General features: G+C 41.3%; 1 protein-coding gene across 4 annotated transcripts in view; it reads left to right on the top strand.

The window, feature by feature from the left end:
* Positions 1–23395, top strand: part of LOC143033431 (tRNA (guanine-N(7)-)-methyltransferase) — a 144844-nt gene that overhangs the window by 77735 nt on the left and 43714 nt on the right. For 2 of the 4 annotated variants that reach the window (XM_076198863.1, XM_076198861.1), the window contains exons 2-4: positions 10810–10931; positions 11030–11220; positions 17633–17746. In XM_076198863.1, the coding sequence (XP_076054978.1) occupies positions 10829–10931; positions 11030–11220; positions 17633–17746 (408 nt within the window). In that variant the 5' untranslated portion in view covers positions 10810–10828. Of the gene's footprint in view, positions 1–2205; positions 2298–8450; positions 8987–10809; positions 10932–11029; positions 11221–17632; positions 17747–23395 lie in introns of those variants that run through there. The other 2 variants (XM_076198862.1, XM_076198864.1) reach the window with 2 other exon arrangements.

Below are 23395 nucleotides of genomic sequence, written 5' to 3' on the forward strand. Positions count from 1 at the left end.
AGATCCTCCCATAAGCCTTCCCAACTACACTTAACAAGCTCATCCCTCTGAAACTACTACACTCACACTTGTCACCTTTTCCCTTGTAAAGTGGAACTATACAGGCAGTCCTCTGGCACTCTACCCTCTCTTAAACAAACATTAGATAACCTCACCAGCCAGTCCACCATCACCGTACCTCCTTTTTTCAGACGTTCTGCATGGCATTCATCCAGACCAGGTGCTTTACCTGCTCTCATCATCTTAACAACTGCCTTTACTTCATCCTTCCTCATTTCTCCTCCATTTTCTTCACTCATCATTGTCATTTTCTAAGCAATTCCCACTGCAACTACCTTTCCCTCCCTATCCTCTGTCACATTTAGCAACTCCCTAAAATACTCTGCCCATCTTCCTCTTACTGCCTTCTCTTCCATTATCATCTCTCCATCTGCATGTTTTACCTTTTCTTCTCTACTGGATTTGCCTCTTCTTCCTCTCTTAATTTCTTTCCAAAACATCTTTTAATTACTTTCAAAAATTTTTGTCATACTCTTACCCCATTTCACATCTGCTCTCCTCTTTGCTTCCTTTATCTTGTGCTTTACTTCTCTTTTCTTTTCTTTGTACCCCTCATATGACTCCCTCATCCTGTTTTGTAACCAGTCTGTGAAAGCTCGCTTCTTCTCTTCTACAACCTTCGATGTTTCCTCATCCCACCACTCACTACCCTTCCTTCTATTTCCTCCCATCCTTCTTGTTCCACACACTATCTTTGCACACCTTGTTACTCCCTCCTTGAACCATTCCCATTCCTCCTCCACTCCTAGTTCTACTGTATCCTTCACTCCCTCCCACTCCTCTCTCAGCTTCTCCTTATTCTCCCTCTCCTTTTCCTTCTCATTTAAGCAGTTCACTCTAAGCACCTCCCTACCTTTTGTCCTTTTCCTCTTTCTCCATCTATTCTCCACTCTCAATTTACCTTCCACCAAAAAATGATCTGATATTCCCCCACTCTCTCCCCTTAGAACATGTACTATCAACCACCCTCTCCCACGTGTACCTATGCTTGACTTTCTTCCGAAACACTGTATTTACTATCTTCAACTCTCTTTCTAGACACATCTACACCATCAACTCTCCATTATGATTCTTTCCTGGAACTCCACATTTTCCAACCACTCCGTCTATTGGTTCATTTCCTACCCTAGCATTAAGGTCTCCCAATACCACTACATTGATGTTCCTTCCTAATCCCTCTATGCTCTCATTTAAATCTATCCAAAAAGCTTCCCTTTCTTCTACACTCTTGTCACTATCAGGCCCATATACACTTACAAAGATCCACATCTCCTTTCCCAGTTTCAACTTCATCCACATTAACCTTGAAGAAACCTCCTTCCACTCCTTGCCCTCTCTTCACTCCTGAGAACCTCCCAACTACATTCCCAAACTCACACTCGCCCCTCCCTCTCAACTTAGTTTCACACAAAGCCAACACATCCATCTTCTCACAAACATACTACCTATCTCTTCCCTTTTACTCTCATCTGTACCACATCCATCCACATTAAATGACCCAAACCTTAGGGTACTGGTTGGAAAACTCCTAGACCCTCTTATGCCTTTACTTTTTTTAGGAATGTCCCCTGTGGGGCTACAGGGAGAAGGATGCCTGGTCCCAATCCCTGTCCTGTTTTTCTCGCCTCTTATAATCCAAGTGGGAATACTTGGTGGTAGCATTCTATCACCCACCATAGGGTAGGCAAAACAAGGAAATGAATATTCAGAGAAATGGTACAGGGCAGTAACAAGGGGTTGGGGGACAGTAGCAGTATAATAAAAGTGTCATCATTTCTCTGTGAGCAGAGTCTTCCTCTATCACAGACAAAATGATGTGTGGCTCTGGTCTGTAGGGGTGCCCCATATAGACTGCATGCTACTTTGCCACAACAACATGCAGCCAGTACCCCAGATGGCTATAAATTGCTATGTGAGCAGGTGAGACAGAACTTCACAAATACCCAAAAAACCTTGCTAAATGCAAATACACTACCAAACAGAACTGCGATGATAGGTTCGAGATGCCATGTTGTTTGTTATTCCATCAATGTCAGATTTATGATGGCATTGATATGTGCTGGGTGTTTTTCCACTCCAAGTTATGTCACCATGCTACATATTTTTAAAACTGCTGTGGAACTGAGCTTCATGCTTTTCTTCAAGCTATGAAACTTCAACACCTCACAGTCTGATTGGATGCCAAAGCCAGCCGTCAACATCCTTGATGATGACCCTGATGTCCTCTAGAATCACAGGTACCACATTAGTAAATGCAGATTAGGTTAGATGAATTTATCATACTTTAATTCCTTTGACCTCCGCATGTATCAAAACAAAGATGCTTCTCAAGTGGTTATTGCAGCTCCATGCATTAGTGTATCACAATTAGTAACTTTTTCTGTTATTGATTTCTGCTAAGAAAAACATATTACTTTGATATATTATAATTTACAAAATGAATATTTAATTTTCTATTGCTATATCGCAGTTTAATTTTAGAAGAGCACTCCTAAGCGATATATTAATAAAAAATTAGATATTAATTTTGTAGATTAAATACATCAATGTAATAGCTGTTTTTCTTTGCAGAAATCAATAATAAAAGTTTTGCTAAAAGTAATACATTTCCAAATGGAGTTGGGATGATAGGTTTGGGATTCCATGTTGTCATCTGTCCAGTCCCGTCACTATGAACATCCCTGATGATGATGACAACCCTAATGACCTCTAGCATTATAGATACTGCATTACTAAATGCAGGTAAGATTTGATCAATTTATCATACTTTAATATCTTTGACTGTCGCATCTATCAAAACAAAGATGGTGTCTCAGGCACTTGTCATGGCTCTATTTGGTAGTGTGTCATTTTTAGCAACTTCCTGTTATTGATTTTCACCAAGAAAAATGTATATTACAATGAGGTATTGTAGTTTATAAAATTAATATTTAATTTTCTATTGCTATATCATTTAGGAAAGAATGAGTGAAGAAAGATTAGTAAAAGAGATATGGAAGGCAAAGGTGGAGGGAGTGAACATGAGAGGAGGGCGACCAAGGATGAGATGAGATGGATGGAGTAAAAGGGGCATTGGGAAAGAGGGGAATGTCTGTTGAGGAAGGAAGGGAGAGGGCAGAAGATAGGGGTGAGTGGAGAATGGTTGTGTATGGATGATGCTGTGATGCATGGAAAGGAGTAGGTGGGGGATGGGGGGTGAGGAAATATATTTGAATGATATTTTGAAGCAGCACGAAGAGATTTTTCCCCATCTTCTCTTTTTCTGCATGAAGGGATGGAGGGGAGGGTGAGTGAGTATGTGTGAACGATGTTTTGACACATCTCAAAGGGATTTCTCCCCATCTCTTTTTCTGAATCGGGGGGGGTCACTGATTAATTGAAGCAGCCTTGCTGTAGATGTGGTGTGTCTTGCTGCATTGTTTGTGAACCAGGGCAGTGGGTGAGGTGTAGGGATAACCCATCATCCAGGAGGAGCCAAGAAAAGAGGGAGAGAGGGAGGGATGGTGAATGAGAGTGGAGTATGTGGGGATGAAATGTGTGGGAGTGGATTTATGCCTATGAATTTGGCTACCTCCCATGTAAGGGGTAAAAAGCCCTTGGTATATTTATGTATGTATTTATATTGTTGAAGTATGCACTTCTAGAAATTTACTAAAAAGAAGCATAGCAAAATCAAGGAAGTTTCTTTGAAAGGCATCCATTGTTTTGCCCCCAAGTCATTTCACCCCATCTTTCAGTGGTTTCTCCCCCATATCTATGTTCTTTTTTCATCAGGTAGTGGTTGTGTCTTTGTCTGTCTGGTTTGTTTCTTTGCAAATTCATGTACCTTATCTTGGAATGCAATAAAAGATATTACAAACCAGTTAAGTAAATAATAGGTTTTGTTAGGTTAGGGATAAGTTGGGTTGGGTTAGGTCAGGTTGTTGTGCAGCCTAGTATGTGAAACCATTTCCAACACCTTCACAGTTCATCCTGCTACCTACTGTGTAGATTGTGAATCAATAATTTTTTTTTTTTACTGTGCATAACTATGATATACATAGGAAACTCACAAGTGGAGAAGTATGAATTGACCATGAATGCCATTAAAGCAATAGGCACCCAAAACCATTGTAAACTAAGCTTAGGTCTACCTGTTATGTTGTGGATGAAGCAACCAACACATTGGGGTGAAATGACCAATAGATAGGGAGTAAAATGACTGATAGATGGGGGCAAAACTACTAATAGATGGGCAAAGTGGCTATCTTGTATTCTTGGGGAAAAAATCCACCTTGAGAGTAGACCCCATTGGACAAAAAATCCTTGGGATAAAAATCATTCAGGTGCATTTACCTAGTTGTATTTTATGGGAAGAGAGCTATCCTCGTGGTGACCCGCTTTTGTATTTTTCTGCATCCAGTTTGTTCTTAAAGTCATATATAGTTGTTGTTGTTGTCGTTCCCTAGACTGTCTGTCCGAGCAGTCCCGTCTCCCCAAGGAAGGCCACAGCCGAAACTGGGTTTTCCCACAAATCCTTTATTGAGTGTATGTTGTGTTGTTTGCGTGCATGATTGTGTATAATGCAGTCTTCCATTATGTGTTGTATGGTATGGGGTGAAGTGTTACATCCTGGGCAGCTGTTCACAACACGGTCGTCCAGCCTCTTCTGGTAGCTTAGAAGTGCTGGGTGGTGACCGCATCGCAGTCTGGCCAAGTGGACTCTGTCCTTTCGTGGGAGAGAGGATTCAGAAGGGTGGATATCAGGGGGTCTGGCATGCAGCAGTGTGTTGTCTTTCAGTGTGTTAATGGAGCGGTGAGTGATATGATTATGAATATGTTTCCGGAGGCTGGTATTTGGTGGTTGTGGAGGAAGAGAAGAGAGTATCTGTGCGTAATAAAGGTCTTTGGGTGTAGTTTTAATGTTTCTTGGTGTGTGTGGGTGTTCTGCTATGTAGTGTAGCGGGTGTGATGTGTTTGTGGTGGCTGCAGCAAGTGTTTGTGTGCCTCTCATGTCGAGGTGGTCCTTGACTTTGACTTGAGGACATATATAGTTTTAGTACTCACTGTTTCCTCATTCAGTTTGTTCCAGATATCTATCACTCTGTGTGGGAAGCTATTCTTTTTCAGATCTCTTCTGTAACTGTCCTTCTTAAGTTTCTTCTAATGTCCTCTTGTTTTTCTTCTGTCCCACTTTAGTAAGTCATCTCAATCAAGAATTTCCATCCCTTTCATAATTCTGTAGAAGGTTAGCAAATCACCTCTTTCTCTTCTTGGAGTGTTGGTGACATCTTTGTCATTGCTCTTTGAATTCCTTCTAGTTTCTTTATATATTTTTTTAACTAGGTGACCATAGTGTTGCAGCATATTCTAAGTTTGGTCTTATCAGTGTAACTAGTATTCATTTCTTCATCCATGTTAAGGTAATTTTGTGACCAATATATCAATTAACAACATCAATAATAATATAGATGAGAAGGAGAAACACAATAATAAACAATATTGATAATTCATATAAGTGTTATCTAAGTAATACAAATTAAGATATTGACAACAAAATAAAATCCCAATGAGAAAGAAAAACAATATTGATAACATGGAGCAAAAGTGGTAAAATGTTAAGAAGAAAAATAATAACAGTATTACTAGAAATGAAGAATTAATATTAATGGTAGCAAAGAAATCAATTAAACCAAATTGAAGGATGTGATGGGGGAAAGTGTTTGACATTTAGTCAGGTGGTCTGGTGCATGGTACAGAATTTCACTCATTGAGGGCATAAGCAACTGTGACTTTTGCCCATTTTAAGTCTTCTATCCTTTTGTTTGTGATGTAATTAGCTATGTGTAGAGATTAAACTATTTTATTATTATTATTTATTTATTTGTTTATTTATTTTTGTGTAGTGCTTGGGCCAAAATGGTTGTTTTCTCCCAATCTGGTAAGTGTCCTGTGTCTACACACAAGACCACCGGACACAATGGGAATAGTAGACACTAAACTAAAAGGTAATCTACCACCTAACACTGTGGGACAAAGTCTATACAACTGCTGGATGAAGAATAGAAAGGAAAAACAAGGAGGGGAGTACTATTCCTGACCAAGAAAGACTTAAATGTGATAAAGTTAACAGAAGGAAAAAACAATGTAGAGTCAATTATGATGAAAGTAGAAAACAACCACATGAAAAGTAGAAAATTTGTAGTAGTGTATGTGCCCCCTAAAACACAGTCCTGGACAGAACACAATCATTCCAAATTGTTAGAAGATACTAAACATGAACTAATTGATATACTGAAAGAAAGGAAATACAGTAATTAGGGGTGATTTTAACTCAAAAGAAATATGTTGGGAAGAAATGACAGTGAGGGATGGAGAGGACATATGGGGCAGCATGCTACTTGATATGACCATTGAATACACAATGACTCAGTGGATAAAGGAAAAGACCAGATACAGAAACAATGAGGAACCTTGCTGGATTTAATACTTACGTCAGAACGTGAAATTGTTGACAGAATAGATTACAAAACACCAATAGGAAAGAGTGACCATGTATTAATAGAATTTAAACTAAAAGAGCAAATAGACCTAAGAAGAAATGAGAAACATTGAATAGGAAGACCAATGTACAACAAAATGAATTTTGAGAAACTTAAAAAATTCTTTCATAATGCAAACTGGGAAAAATTCCTTAACCCCTTCACTCCAGGCCAAAATTTCGTGGGCAGCATTAGATGCCAGACGTGCGATGTTGCATCATAATACTGTACTCGCATTATAAGAAATAAAGTTACCGGTGTATTTAGCTCATTCTCTTTCACCCGTGAATTTTGATAACCATAGAAAATATGATGAAGTCAGTTTACAGAGTATGTAGGTCACGCAGGTACAACTACAATAAATATAATCAAGACGCCGACATTGGCATCCTCACGTAACCACTTGCTCCTCATGATGCCTACGTAGGCGTCATCGTATCGAAGGGGTTAATGAAGAAACAAGGATGGAAAAGAAATGGAATATACTAAAAGAAATTTATAATGAAGGTGTGATCAAATATGTACCACAACAAAAGCAAGAAAGAACATAACTAGTGAGCTGTTACTGGGCTAGTGACACAGGGAAAGTTTGACAGTCTGTTTAGGTTAGGCACTTTATTGGAATGACACTGGTATACACACATAGATGCATGGTGGCAAGCCCGAGTCTGAAAGGATACTGACCATGACCTGACCTCACACACCTTCAAGTAGCCTTGGGGCATACCGAAAAGTAGCGTCCCTCTGGCTGGGACAGGGTTACCGGGTGTAGCCCGGAATTGTGCTTTTGGTAGCCTACAAATATTTTTCTCACAAGAGTATTATGACCGTAGTCCAAACATACGTGCTCTGACGCATAAGGCTAGTTGTCCTTACACTTTCTCCCAAGAGGCTGCTCACCCACATCCTGCGACTATACACCTATGCCTCAATATGTTCTTGTGGGGGACTCTGTTCATCACATTACCCCCTTTCCCCAAGCAAAGTGTGGGGAGACGTCAGCATGTCCGACGGGACAAGTGCCTGGAAACACAACACATGGGGATGGCGCGCATACGGGAAGGAAGAGGGTGCCTGTGACACCGTACCAGGTACCATATGCTGCCGTCCCCGTGTGTTGTGTTTCCGGGCACTCGTCCCGTCGGACATGCTGACGTCTCCCCACACTTCGCAGGGGAAAGGGGGTAATGTGATGAACAGAGTCCCCCACAACACACGGGGACGGCAGCATATGGTACCTGGTACGGTGTCACAGGCACCCTCTTCCTTCCCGTATGCGCGCCATCCCCATGTGTTGTGTTTCCAGGCACTTGTCCCGTCGGACATGCTGACGTCTCCCCACACTTTGCTTGGGGAAAGGGGGTAATGTGATGAACAGAGTCCCCCACAAGAACATATTGAGGCATAGGTGTATAGTCGCAGGATGTGGGTGAGCAGCCTCTTGGGAGAAAGTGTAAGGACAACTAGCCTTATGCGTCAGAGCACGTATGTTTGGGCTACGGCCATAATACTCTTGTGAGAAATATATTTGTAGGCTACCAAAAGCACAATTCCGGGCTACACCCGGTAACCCTGTCCCAGCTAGAGGGACGCTACTTTTTGGTATGCACCGAGGCTACTTAAAGGCATGTGAAGTCAGGTCACAGTCAGTATCCTTTCAGACTCGGGCCTGCCAACATGCGTCTGTGTGTGTATACTAGTGCCATTCCAATAAAGTGCCTAATCTAAACAGACTGTCAAACTTTCCCTGTGTCACTAGCCCAGTAACAGCTAACTAGTTACAGGACCATGGAGTAATAATCAGCAAAAATATGACACCGGATAAACATATAAACAAAATAGTCGGAGAAACCTTCAACCTACTAAGGTCAATAAAAGTGGCATTTGATTAATTGGATGAAGAAATTATTAAAAAATATTAGTTACATTGATTAGACCAAAACTGGAATATGCAGCGACATTATGGACACCCAGTACTAAAAAGAATATAAGGAAACTTGAAAGAATATAGAGAGCAATGACAAAGTTGGCACCAGCTCTTTCCAAATTAACATACAAAGATTATCGAAACTGGAACTACCAATACTGGAGCAGAGAAGAGAAAGAGGTGATCTACTGACTATATTTAGAATCATGAAAGGAATGGAAATCCTTGATAGGAATGATTTACTAAAAAATGACAATGGAAAAACAAGAGGTCATGAAAAGAAACTCAAAAAAGGATAACTATAGAAGAGATCGGAAAAAGAATAGCTTCCCACTCAGAGTGCTGGATATCTGGAATAACTTAGATAAAGAAACAGTTTGTGCAAATACTATTCAAGATTTTAAGAAAAAACTTGATGCTGAAAGATACAAAGATGGGTCACCACGAGTGTAGCTCCCTTCCCATGTAATACAACTAGGTAAGCTAAATGTCACATACCTTCCCCTAACATTATTAATTTTGGTTTGATTAATTTTTTATGCAACCATTGTATGGTTATTGTTTTTCTTCTCAACATTTTATCACTATTACTCTGTGTTATCAATATTGTATTTTTCTCTTTCTCATTAGGATTTTATTTTGTGTCAATATTTTCATTTTTATAAGATAAAAGAGGCAAAAAGGAAAGTGGATGTGAAATGGGGTAAGAGTATGACAAAAAAAATTGAAAGTAATAAAAAAGATGTTTTGGAAGGAAATTAAGAGAGGAAGGGGAGGTGAATCAAGTAGAGAAGAAAAGGTGAAAGATACAAATGGAGAGATGATAATGGAAGAGATGGCAGTAAGAGGAAGATGGGGAGAATATATTGGGGAGTTGCTATATGTGAAGGAAAATAGGAAGGGAAAGGTAGTTGTAGTGGGAAGTGCTATGAAATGACAGTGATGAGTGAGGAAAATGGAAGAGAAATAGAGAAGATAAAGAGAAACCAGTTATTAAAATAATGAGAACAGGTGAGCCACTTAGGTTAGATGGGTGTCATGCAGAGTGTCTAAAAAAGGGAGGTACAGTGATGGTGGACTGGCTGGTGAGGTTGTTTAATGTTTGTCTAAAAGAGGGAGTAATTGGTGTGTTATTATGTTTGTTGGGGACACATCTTTTGTGATAATCACTCCCAGGACTTTTTCAGATCCTTCTTTCTTAACTTCTTTTTCACCAATTTTATATCTTCCAGATTTTTTTTTTCCAAACTCCATTATGCTACATTTTTCTGTTGAATTTCACTTCCCACTTCTGACTCCATTCCCAAACCCTGTTTAGATCTCTCTGTAATGATTTGCAGTCTGTTTCAGTACTCACTTTCTTCAACAGTTTTGCATCATCTGCAAAGAAGCTCATATAACATTCCACTCCCTCGTCCATGTCATTCACATAAATGGCAAACATTATTGGAGCCAGCACTGATCCTTGTGGGAATGTTTGAGATGAAGTGTCCGTGAAGTATGGCAACAGTATTGATAGAGCAAGAAATGAGGAGAGTTGGAGATAAAAAGTGAGCTGGGAGATAGGGCTGATGAAAAATTATTGGGATGGTTTGGGCACAAGAATGAAAGAGGAAAGATTAACAAAAAGTATGGAAAGCAGAAGTGGGTGGAATGAACTTGATGGGAAGACTGAAAATGAGATGGATGGATAGGATGAAAAGAGTTTTGGGTAAAAGGAGAATGTTGAGCAGGGAAGGAAGAAATCCAGTTGTAGGTATGAATAGAGAATGGTTATGTATGGATGATAATTTGATGCAGCCTAAAGGGATTTCTCCTCTATTTTTGGCATGAAGGAGTGAAGAGGGATAATCACCATGTAAATGAAGTCTTTGGACCTGTTATGGAAGTGCTGTATCTTGCTGTGTTGCTTCCAACCTGGGTAGTGGGTAAGAGACATGGATGACTTCATTCACAAGGAGCTAAGATGAAAAGTAAACAAATGGGGGGTGGATGGGAGTGGAGTGGTTACCTCCCATATGAGGGTGAAGTGACTCTTAATATATAGATGGATAGAATACTTATCACCTTAAATTCCCTCTAAAGTGCTCTCTATAGGTTAAGTTGGCACTTAAGAGAAAAAAATCTTGTCATATTTCATCATAAGCCATGATGATCTTGTGCCAGTTCATTCTCATGTAGTCTAGGCCAGATTGATCACATCTTCAGCATAAACTCCTTTATTTGTATTTCATATTGGAGATCAGCAACCTCTAAATTGAAAATATCATGCCTTAAAGCCTAATTGAAGATTGTTTTCAGCCCAAGAAATCCAGCAGAAATGGACTGGAGTCCATATTTCCCTGATTACTTTCCTAGCAAAAATGGAGTTGAGAAAAAAGTGGAATTTGCTGACATTGGATGTGGATATGGGGGCTTACTTGGTAAGTTCACATACAAATTTTTAGAGTGGAAGTATTATAGTTTAAATGATTACATGGATCTAATAATTCTCACAGGCAATATATATTTCTGTTTGCAGTTGAGCTTGCTCCTATGTTTCCTGATACATTGATGCTTGGATTGGAAATTCGAGTTAAAGTCTCTGATTATGTGAATGACAAGATAAAGGCATTGAGAGAAAAAGGAGATGTGGCAGGAGGCTACAAAAATATATCTGTGATACGCACAAATGCCATGAAATACTTGCCGAACTTTTTTGAAAAAGGACAGGTAATCAGTGTAAATGTTTTTATTTCTATTACTCAGTGAAATTAACTATGTTACAGTATAATCACCAACATAACCATTTATATGACTGTAAATAGTGTATTGAAGATACCAGGTATGTTATTCATCTATTACTTAGAGACCAACATGTCTTTCAGTTTTAATATAGGATATAATTGAAATGTATCAAAATTCATTTAACACAAAAAAGAAACTACTCACAGTTGTGGTATTCAGTCTTTTTCAAAATAGTCTTGTGATGCTCTACGGTTATGCCAACACTCCAGCCACAGCTGGAAGTATTTTCAGAATGCTTACCATGTAATGGCCTTCAGCTTATGTGTTGTGTGTTACAATTAGCCATATGTTCCTCGTATTGTCAGAGAAAATCATCTTCCTACCACCTGTCAAATCCATCAACATCCTCACTTCCAAGGGGCTGACACTTGGTCTCTGGACTAAACACAAACTCAGTCTCTATTAATTTTGACTGAATTTTCTTCACTTTTTAACACCTGGAGAGCTGACAACTAGTGACTGTTCCCCTTCTATATACATACATATACCAAGGGCTTTTTTCCCTTTACAAGGGAGGTAACCAAAGTCAAAAGGCATTATTCCACTCCCACCTATTTCATCCCCACCCACTCCATTCCCATTCACCGCCTCTCCCTCCCTCCTTTTCATGGCTCCTCCTAGATAATGGGTTATCCCTGGATCCTGCCAATTGCTGTGGGTCGAGCAATGCAGCAAGATAAAGCACATCCAAAGCAAGACCACTTCATTTAATTGTCAACCCTCCCCCTCTCCATCCCTTCATGCAGAAAAAGAGAAGATAGGGAGAAATCTTTTTGGGTTGCATCAAAATATCATTCACACATAACCACTCCCTAAACCCTACATCCCCAACCCACTCCCTTCCATGCATCACAGCATCATCCATACACAACCATCTTCCATTCACCCCTATCTTCTGTCTTCTCCCTTCCTCAACAGCCATACCCCTCTTTCTCAATGCCCCCTTTACCTTATCCATCTATCTCATCCTCGGTTGCTCCCTCATGTTCATTCCATCCACTTCTGCCTTCCACACCTCTTTTACTAATCTTTCTTCACTCATTCTTTCTGTGTTTAAACCATCCCAATACTCTTTCACCAACCCTATCTCCCAACTCCTTTTTCACTCCTGTTCTCCTACTCACCTCATTATTCACTCTATCCAGCCTAGTAACCCTTACCATACTTCTCAGGCATTTCATCTCAAACACATTTAAACTCTTCCTCTCTTATGCTCTATGTTTCTGCTCTATACAGTGCTGTTGGTACAATTACCCCTTCATATAATCTCCTCTTAGCATTCATTCCCAAATGTCTATTTCTCATTACACTTTTTAATCCCCCAAGGCATTTACTTGTTTCTCTCAATCTATAATTTATCTCCATTTCCACTTCTCCCTTTCCCACCACATTTGCCCCCAAGTATCTAAAGCTATCAACTTCCTCCATCCTCTCTCCTTAAATACTTCCAAATTGCTGCCATCCTCTCCTCTTGTACATCTCATCCCCGTACTTTTACCTGCATTTACCTTCAAGTTCCTCGTCTTACATACCTTCTCAAACTGTCACTAATTTCCTCAATCCCTCCTCTGATCTTGCTACAAGCACAGTGTCATCAGTAAACAACAACTGATTTATCTCTCATTTTTCTCCATTTTCTTTAACCATCTCCAATCCCCTGACCATTACCCTTGCATTCATCTCCCGCACCACCCTATCTCCTGCACCACCCACACATTGAACAGCCATGGCGACATGACACATCCCTGGTGAAGTACCTTTATCTCAAACCGCTCACTCTCTCCATTTCTAATTCTAACACAAGCTCTACTGCTCTTGTAAAAACTTTTGACTGCTCTTGACAGCTTTCCCTCTATCCCATATATCTGTAAAACCTTCCATAGTCCCTTTCTATCTACCCTGTCATAAGCCTTTTCCAAATCTATGAAGGCCCAAAAAACATCCTTACCCTTTCCTAAACCTTTCTCATATATCTGTCTTGCCACAAAAATCTAACCCACACAACCCCTTCCTTTCCTAAACCCACTCCTACTCACCAATTACTCCCTCTGTTCCTCTCCTAATCCTCTTAATCAAAACCCTCCCATAAACTTTCCCAATTACACTCAACAAACTGATCCCTCTGAAATTACTAAACTCACATTTGTCCTCTTTTCCCTTGTAAAGCAGAACTATACAGGCACTCCTCCAGTCCTCTGGCACTCTTCTTTTAGACAAACATTAAACAACCTCAACAGCCAGTCCATCATCACTGCACCTCCCTTTTTTTAGACACTGCTTGACACCACCCTATCTCCCGCAACACCCACACATTGAACAGCCATGGCGACATGACACATCCCTGGTGAAGTACCTTTATCTCAAACCACTCACTCTCTCCATTTCTAATTCTAACACAGGCTTTACTGCTCTTGTAAAAACTTTTGACTGCTCTTGACAGCTTACCTTCTATCCCATATATCTGTAAAACCTTCCATAGTCCCTTTCTATCTACCCTGTCATAAGCCTTTTCCAAATCTATGAAGGCCCAAAAAACATCCTAAACCTTTCTCATATATCTGTCTTGCCACAAAAATCTAATCCACACAACCCCTTCCTTTCCTAAACCCACCCCTACTCACCAATTACTCCCTCTGTTCCTCTCCTAATCCTCTTAATCAAAACCCTCCCATAAACTTTTCCAACTACACTCAACAAACTGATCCCTCTGAAATTACTAAACTCACATTTGTCCTCTTTTCCCTTGTAAAGCAGAACTATACAGGCACTCCTCCAGTCCTCAGGCACTCTTCTTTTAGACAAACATTAAACAACCTCAACAGCCAGTCCATCATCACTGCACCTCCCTTTTTTAGACACTACTTGACACCCATCTAACCCAGGTGTCATACCTGTTCTCATCATTTTGATAACTGCTTTCACCTCATCTTTTCTTATTTCTCCTCCATTTCCCTCCAGCATCACTGTCATTTTCTTAGGATGTGAAGAAATAGGATTTTCCATATACAGTAGATGCATGCATACCTGGAATAGCATATAAGGCAATATAGTGCAAACTGGAACAACACATGAATTTAAAAATAAGTATGATAATTAGAATAAGGAAATATATCCCGTCCCAAGTTGGAACTATATGTAAATTTATAGTCAGGTATGATAATTGGAGAATAAAGAATAGGACCCCCATGTGTGGTGTTCCTTTTATGTACACTGCTTCTGACCCAGGGCAGTGGGCAAGATGCAGGGATGACCTGTCATTCAGGATGAGCCAAGATAAGAGGGAGGTGGGCGAGTGGTAGTGGAGTATGTGGGGATAGAATGGGTGGGAGTGGATTTTATGCATTTGTTTTTTGGCTACCTCCCTTGTAAAGGGGAAAAAGCCTTTGGTATATGTATGTATATACAGTTAGGTAAGTTGAGAGTGGAGGGTAGATGGAGAAGGAGGAAAGGGACAAAAGGTAGGGAGGTTCTTAGAGTGAACTCCTTGAATGAAAAGGAAAAGGAGAAGGAGTACGAAAAGAAGCTGAAGGAGGAGTGGGAGGGAGTTAAGGATAGAGCAGAGATGGGTGTGGAGGAGGAATGGGGATGGTTCAAGGAGGGAGTCTTAAAGTGTGCAAGGATGGTGTGTGGAACAAGAAGGACAGGGGGAAATAGAAGAAAGGGTAGTGAATGGTGGGATGAGGAAACAAAGAAGGTTGTAGAAGAGAAGAAGCGAGCATTCACAGATTGGTTACAAAAGAGGACAGGGGAGTCATATGAGACGTACAAAGAAAAGAAAAGAGAAGTAAAGCAAAAGGTAAAGGAGGCAAAGAGGAGAGCAGATGTGAAATGGGGTAGGAGTATGACAGAAAACTTTGAAAGTAATAAAAAGATGTTTTGGAAAGAAATTAAGAGAGGAAGAGGAGGCGAATCAAGTAGGGAAGAAAAGGTAAAAGGTACAGATGGAGAGTTGATAATGGAAGAGACGGCAGTGAGGGGAAGATGGGCAGAATATTTTAGGGAGTTGCTGAATGTGAAGGAGGATAGGGAGGGAAAGATAGCTGCAGTGGGAAATACGAAGAAAATGAGAGTGATGAGTGAGGAGAATGGAGGAGAAATAAGGAAGGATGAGGTGAAGGCAGTTGTAAAGATGATGAAAGCAGGTAAGGCACCTGGTCTGGATGGATGTCATGCAGAATGTCTGAAAAAGGGAGGTTCAGTGATGGTGGACTGGTTGGTGAGATTATTTAATGTTTGCTGGAGAGAGGGTAGAGTACCGGAGGACTGGAGTAGTGCCTGTATAGTTCCTCTGTACAAGGGAAAAGGGGACAAGTGTGAATGTAGTAATTTCAGAGGGATTAGTCTGTTGAGTGTAGTAGGGAAGGCTTATGGGAGAATCTTAATTGAGAGGATTAGGAGAGGAACAGAAGGAGTAATTGGTGAGGAACAGTGTGGATTTAGGACGGGTAGAGGTTGTGTAGATCAGATCTTTGTGGTAAGACAGATATGTGAGAAAGCTATAGGAAAGGGGAAGGATGTTTTTTGGGCTTTTATGGATCTGGAAAAGGCTTATGATAGGGTAGACAGAAAGGCACTGTGGGAGGTTATGCAGATTTATGGGATAGGAGGAAAGCTTTTGGGAGCTGTCAAGAGTTTTTATGTGAGTAGTAGAGCATGTGTTAGGATTGGAAATGGAGAGAGTGAGTGGTTTGAAGTAAAGGTGGGACTTCGTCAAGGATGCGTTATGTCGCCCTGGCTGTTCAACTTATACATGGATGGGGTGGTGCGAGAGGTGAATGCTAGGGTAGTGAGTCAGGGATTGGAGATGGTTAAAGAAAATGGAGAAAAGTGGGAGGTGAGCCAGCTGTTGTTTGCAGACGACACTGCGCTTGTGGCAGGGTCAGAGGAGGGATTGAGGAAGCTGGTGGCAGAGTTTGGGAGAGTATGTGATAGAAGAAAGCTAAAGATAAATGTGGGTAAAAGTAAGGTGATGAGATGTACAAGGGGTGAAAGTGGCAGTAGACTGGAAGTGAACATTAAGGGAGAGCGACTGGAGGAAGTGGATAGTTTTAGATACTTGGGTGCAAGTGTAGCAGGAAAAGGTGGAGTGAAGGTGGAGGTAGAATGTAGATTGAGAGAAGCGAGTAAATGCCTTGGTGGTTTGAAGAGTGTAATGAGGAATAGACATTTGGGAATGGATGCGAAGAGGAGACTGTATGAAGGAGTGATTGTGCCAACAGCACTGTATGGGGCAGAAACGTGGAACATAAGAGAAGAAGAGAGAAGGAGTTTGAATGTGTTTGAGATGAGGTGTCTGAGAAGTATGGTGGGGGTTACTAGGCTAGATAGAGTGAGAAATGAGGAAGTGAGGAGGAGAACAGGGGTGAAAAAGGATTTGGGAGATAGGGTTGATGAAAGAATATTAGGATGGTTTGGACACATGGAAAGAATGAGTGAAGAAAGACTAGTAAAAGAGGTATGGAAGGCAGATGTGGAGGGAGTGAACATGAGGGGACGTCCTAGGATGAGGTGGATGGATGGGGTGAAGGGGGCTTTGGGGAAGAGGGGAATGTCTGTTGAGGAAGGAAGGGAGAGGACGGAAGACAGAGGTGAGTGGAGAATGGTTGTATATGGATGATGTTGTGACTGCATGAGGAGGAAGGGGCGGGGGGGTGGGGGGTGGGGTAGTATGTGTGAGTAATTTTTGACGCAGCCCGAAGGGATTTCTCCCCGTCCTCTCCTTATATGCAAAGGGGGACGGAGAGGGGGGGTCGCCGATTAAATGAAGCGGCCTTGCTGTGGATGTACTGTGTCTTGCGACACTGCTTCTGACCCAGGGCGGTGGACAGGGTGCAGGGATGACCCGTCATCCAGGAGGTGCTCAGATGAGAGGAAGGGTGGGAGGGGTGTGGAGTGTATTTAGGGATGAAATGGGTGGGAGTGGATTTTATGCATTTGTTTTTTGGCTACCTCCCTTGTAAAGGGGAAAAAGCCTTTGGTATATGTATGTATATACAGTTAGGTAAATACAAGGATCTAAAATAAAAGGGAAAACAAATAGTTGCTGGATTGATGTGGGATGATTAAAGGGTTAGTGCATGCCTTGGCTGGCTACCCCCTTCATAAGGGGGAAGAAGCATTTTGGTATTTAGATAGAATTTTAAATATTTAGTGATATAGTTTGCCACATGTGTGCATGTAAACTGAAAGTTTACTTGCTTAAGAAAAAAATATATTTGACATTTTCTCCTAGTTGTTTGATAAAGTATATGAGAGGATGTACATATTCAAAGCAATAATTGTTACATATATTTTAATCAGCAAAATATATTGGCTCTTTCCTCTTTACATGGTGCAGTTGAACAAGATATTTTTCCTGTTTCCGGACCCTCACTTCAAGAAGTCTAAACACAAATGGCGCATCATCAACAGAACACTGCTTGCTGAATATGCATATGCCCTCAGAGTTGGGGTAAGGAATATTTCATGTTTTGATGAATATTGATTATATCCATGTTTTAATTTCTTTAGTCAGGGTGTTGCCCCTCATTTGACTCAGTTATTAGTGATTTGGTCTTAATTTATATAATGGACTAGTACCACACATCATTTTGTCTATGATAGAGGAAAACTCTGTTCATAGAGAAACGATGACACTTTTATACTACAACTGTCTCTCCATTATGCTATCCCCCAAGCCCTTGATACTGTCCTGTACCATTTCTCTGAATATTAATTTCCTTTTTTTTTGCCTACCCTGTGGTGGGGGAAGAGAATGCTACCACCAAGTTTTCCCACTTGAGTCGTAAGAGGCGACAAAAGACGGGATGGGGGATGGGATTAGGAGTTCTGCTACCTGTAGCTCCAAAGGGGACATTCCTAAAAAAAAAGTAAAGGCATAAGAGGGTCTAGGAGTTTTCCAACCAGTACCCTAAGGTTTGGGTCACTTAATGTGCATGGATGTGGTACAGATGAGAGTAAAAGGGAAGAGATAGGCAGTATGTTTGTGAGAAGAAAGATGGATGTGTTGGCTTTGAGTGAAACTAAAATGAAAGGGAGGGGCAAGTGTGAGTTTGTTAGTGTAGTTGGGAGGTTCTCAGGAGTGAAGAGAGGATGAGGGAGAGAAGGGGTGGCTATACTGGTAAGTGAAGAGATAGGTAAGCATGTAGTGGAGTGGAAGGAGGTTTCTTCAAGGTTGATGTGGATGAAGTTAAAGCTGGGAAGGAAGATGTGGGTTTTTGTAAGTGCGTATGGGCCTGGTAGTGATAACAGCATAGAGGAAAAGGAGGCTTTTTGGGTAGATTTAAACGAGTGCATAGAGGGATTAGGGAGAAATGTCAATGTAGTTGTATTGGGAGACCTTACTGCTAGGGTAGGAAATGAACCAATAGACGGAGTGATTAGGAAGTATGGAGTTCCAGGTAAAAATTGTAGTGGAGAATTGATGGTGGAGATGTGTCTTGAAAGAGAATTGATGATAGCAAATACAGTGTTTAGGAAGAAAGTCAAGCATAAGTACACATTGGAGAGGGTGGTGGATGGAAGGGTGGCAGATAGAGCATTAATGGACTATATAGTAGTGACCAGGAGTATGGTAGGAAGAGTTAAGGATGTACATGTTCTAATGGGAGAGAGTGGGGGAATATCAGACCATTTTTTGGTGGAAGGTAAATTGAGAGTGGAGAATAGGTGGAGAAAGGAAAAGGGCAGAAGGTAAGGGAGGTACTTAGAGTGAACTGCTTAAGTGAGAAAGAAAAGGAGAAGGAGTATAAGAAAAAGCTGAGAGAGGAATGGGAGGTAGTGAAGGATACAGTAGAACTAGGTGTGGAGTCATAATGTATGCAAAGATGGTGTGTGGAACAAGGAGGGCGGGAGGAAATAGAAGGAAGGGTAGTGAGTGTTGGGATGAGAAAGCAAAGAATGGTGTAGAAGAGAAGCAGCAGGCTTTCATAGATTGGCTTCAAATTAGGACGAGGGAATTGAATGAGAGGTACAAAGTAAAGAGAAGGGAAGTTAAGCATAAGATAAAGGAAGCAAAGAGGAGAGCAGATATGAAATGGGGGAAGAGTATGACAGAAAATTTTGAAAGTAATAAAAAGATGTTTTGGAAAGAAATTAAAAGAGGAAGAGGAGGCGAATCAAGTAGAGAAGAAAAGGTAAAAGGTGCAGATGGAGAGATAATAATGGAAGAGAAGGCAGTGAGAGGAAGGTGGGCAGAATATTTTAGGGAGTTGCTAAATGTGACGGATGATAGGGAGGGAAAGGTAGTTGCAGTGGGAAGCGCCAAGAAAATGAAAGGCATAAAATCATTCCCACCCATTCCATCCCTGAATACACTCCACACCCCTCCACCCTCCCTCTTATCTTAGCTCCTCCTGAATGACGGGTCATCCCTGCACCTTGTCCACTGCCCTGGGTCAGAAGCAGTGTCGCAAGACACAGCACATCCACAGCAAGGCCGCTTCATTAAATCGGCGACCTCTCATATGACTCCCTCGTCCTATTTTGTAACCAATCTGTGAAAGCTCGGTTCTTCTCTTCTACAACCTTCTTTGTTTCCTCATCCCACCATTCACTAACCTTTCTATTATTTCCCCCTTTCCTTCTTGTTCCACACACCATCCTTGCACACTTTATGACTCCTTCCTTGAACCATCCCCATTCCTCCTCCACACCCAGCTCTACTCTACCCTTTACTCCCTCCCACTCCTCCTTTTCCTTTTCATTCAAAGAGTTCACTCTAAGAACCTCCCTACCTTTTGTCCCTTTCCTCTTTCTCCATCTATCCTCCACTCTCAACTTACCTTCCACCAAAAAATGATCTGATATTCCCCCACCCTCTCCCCTTAGCACATGTACATCCTTAACTCTTCCTATCATAATCCTATTTACCACTAAATAATCCATCAGCGCTCTATCTACCACCCTTCCCTCCATCACCCTCTCCCATGTGTACTTATGCTTGACTTTCTTCCGAAACACTGTATTTGCTATCATCAACTCTCTTTCTAGACACATTTACACCATCCACTCTCCACTACGATTCTTTCCTGGAACTCCACATTTCCCAACCACTCCATCGATTGGACCATTTCCTACCCTAGCATTAAGGTCTCCCTAAATCCTCTATGCACTCATTTAAATCTATCCAAAAGGCCTCCCTTTCTTCTACACTCTTCTCACTGCCAGGCCCATATGCACTTACAAAGACCCACATCTCCTTGCCCAGTTTCACCTTCATCCACATTATCCTTGAGGAAACCTCCTTCCACTCCACCACCCGTTTACCTATCTCTTCACTTACTAGAATAGCCACCCCTTCCCTCCCTCGCCCTCTCTTCACTCCTGATAACCTCCCACTTAAATTCCCAAACTTACACTCACCCTTCCCTTTCAACTTAGTTTCACTCAAAGCCAACACATCCATCTTTCTTCTCACAAACATACTACCTATCTCTTCCCCGTCTGGGGTATTGGCTGCTTGTTATTGTGGCAAAGTAGCATGCAGTTGATACTTTAGGGTCTATATTCGGGCGCCCCTACGGACCAGAGCCACACATCATTTTGTCTATGATAGAGGAAAACTCTGTTCATAGAGAAATGATAACACTTTTATACTACGACTGTCCCTCCGTTATGCTGTCCTCCAACCCCTTGTAGCCCCACAGGGGAAATTCCTAAAACAAAAAGAGAAGGCATAAGAGGGGCTGGAAGTTCTCGGACCAGCACCCTAAGGTTAGGGTCTTTTTAATGTGCGTGGATGTGGTATAGATGAGAGTAAAAGGGAAGAGATAGGTAAGACAGATAAATTTGGATAATCTTTGTATATCAATTTATCAATTTTTAAAGTGTTGGTGCCATCTTTGTCATTGCTCTTTAGATTCTTTCTAATTTCTTTATATTCTTTTTTGTATTGAGTGTCCATAGTGTCACAGCTTACTCCAATCGTGGTCTTATCAGTGTGACTAATGTTTTCTTTACCATCACCTCATCCAAGTAGTTAAAGGCCACCTTTATTGATCTTAGTAAATTGTAGGTTTCTGTGACTATTTTGTTAATATGCTTATCTGGTGACATGTCTTTGGTAATATTCCTATGTCCTTTTCCAAGCTAACTTTATTTTACTTCCTTTTTATAAATTTTATATTGCCCATATATTCTATTTTTACTTTTTCCAAACTCCATTATACTACATTTCTTGATGTTGAAGTTCACTTCCCACTTTTGGCTCCATTCCCAGACTTTGTCCAGGTCTTTCTGCAGTGATTCAGTCTTTTTCTGTACTAACTTTCTTAAGTGGTTTTATGTCATCTGCAAAGAATTTCATATAACATTCTACACCTTCATCCATGTCATTTATACATATGGCAAACATTATTAGAGCTAATACAGAACCTTGTGGGACTCCACTTATCATTTCTTCCCAGGTAGAGTTTTTGTCTCTAAGTACCACCCTCATTTTTCTCCCGTTCAAGAAATCTTCCGTCCAATTCAATAACTTTCCTTGTACACCTGGTGTTTCGAGTTTTCTTAGTAGCTTTTTGTATAGTACTTTATCAAATGCCATTTGTAAATCTAGGAAAGCACAATCCGCCCATCTGTCCCTTTCTTGCATTACCTCTATTAGCCTCAAATAAAAACAGATCAAGTTAGTGGCACATGATCTTCCTTGTCTAAAGCCAAATTGTTTTGGATTCAGTATATTATTTCCTTCCAGATGTTTGATCCATCTACTTTTGATAACTATAGTGTATAGTGAAAAGGATCTCGTACATACATACATACATATATATACCAAGGCTTTTTCCCCCTTACTAGGGAGGTAGCCAAAAAGGAAAAGGCATAAAATCATTCCCACCCATTCCATCCATGAAAACACTCCACACCCCTCCACCCTCCCTCCCATCTTTGCACCTCCTAGATGACGGGTCATCCCTGCACCCTGTCCACTGCCCTGGGTCAGAAGCAGTGTCGCAAGACACAGCACATCCACAGCAAGGCAGCTTCATTAAATCGGCGACCCCCCCCCCTCTCCGTCCCCCCATATAAAGGAGAGGACGGGGAGAAATCCCTTCGGGCTGCGTCAAAATTTTGCTCACACACACTACCTCACCCCCATCCCCCTGTCCATTCCACCTCATGCATCACAACATCATCCATATATAACCATTCTCCATTCACCCATCATCTGTCCTCTCCCATCCTTCCTCAACAGACATTCCCCTCTTCCCCAAAACCCCCTTCACCCCATCCAACCATCTCATCCTAGGACGTCCCCTCATGTTCACTCCCTCCACATCTGCCTTCCATACCTCCTTTACTAGTCTTTCTTCACTCATTCTTTCCATGTGTCCAAACCATCCTAATATTCTTTCATCAACCCTATCTCCCAACTCCCTTTCCACCCCTGTTCTCCTCCTCACCTCCTCATTTCTCACTCTATCTAGCCTAGTAACCCCCATCATACTTCTCAGACACTTCATCTCAAACACATTCAAGCTCCTTCTCTCTTCCTCTCTTATGTTCCATGTTTCTGCTCCATACAGTGCTGTTGGCACAATTACTCCTTCATACTGTCTCCTTCCTCTTAGCATCCATTCCCAAATGTCTATTTCTCATTACACTCTTTAATCCACCAAGGCATTTACTTGCTTCTCTCAATCTACATTCTACCTCCACCTTTACTCCACCCTTTCCTGCCACATTTGCACCCAAGTATCTAAAACTATCCACTTGCTCCAGTCGCTCTCCCTTAATGGTCACTTCCAGATTACTGCCACTTTCACCCCTTGTACATCTCATCACCTTACTTTTACCCACATTTATCTTTAGCTTTCTTCTATCACACACTCTCCCAAACTCTGTCACCAACTTCCTCAATCCCTCCTCCGATCCTGCCACAAGCGCAGTGTCATCCGCAAACAACAGCTGGCTCACCTCCCACTTTTCTCCATTTTCTTTAACCATCTCCAATCCCTTGCCCACTACCCTTGCATTTACCTCTCGCACCACCCCATCCATGTATAAGTTGAACAGCCAGGGTGACATAACGCATCCTTGATGAAGTCCCACCTTTACTTCAAACCACTCACTCTCTCCATTTCTAATCCTGACACACGCA

This window comes from Oratosquilla oratoria, chromosome 15 (assembly GCF_046742065.1).
Source record: "Oratosquilla oratoria isolate Oo_2021 chromosome 15, ASM4674206v1, whole genome shotgun sequence".
Classification (NCBI taxonomy): domain Eukaryota; kingdom Metazoa; phylum Arthropoda; class Malacostraca; order Stomatopoda; family Squillidae; genus Oratosquilla; species Oratosquilla oratoria.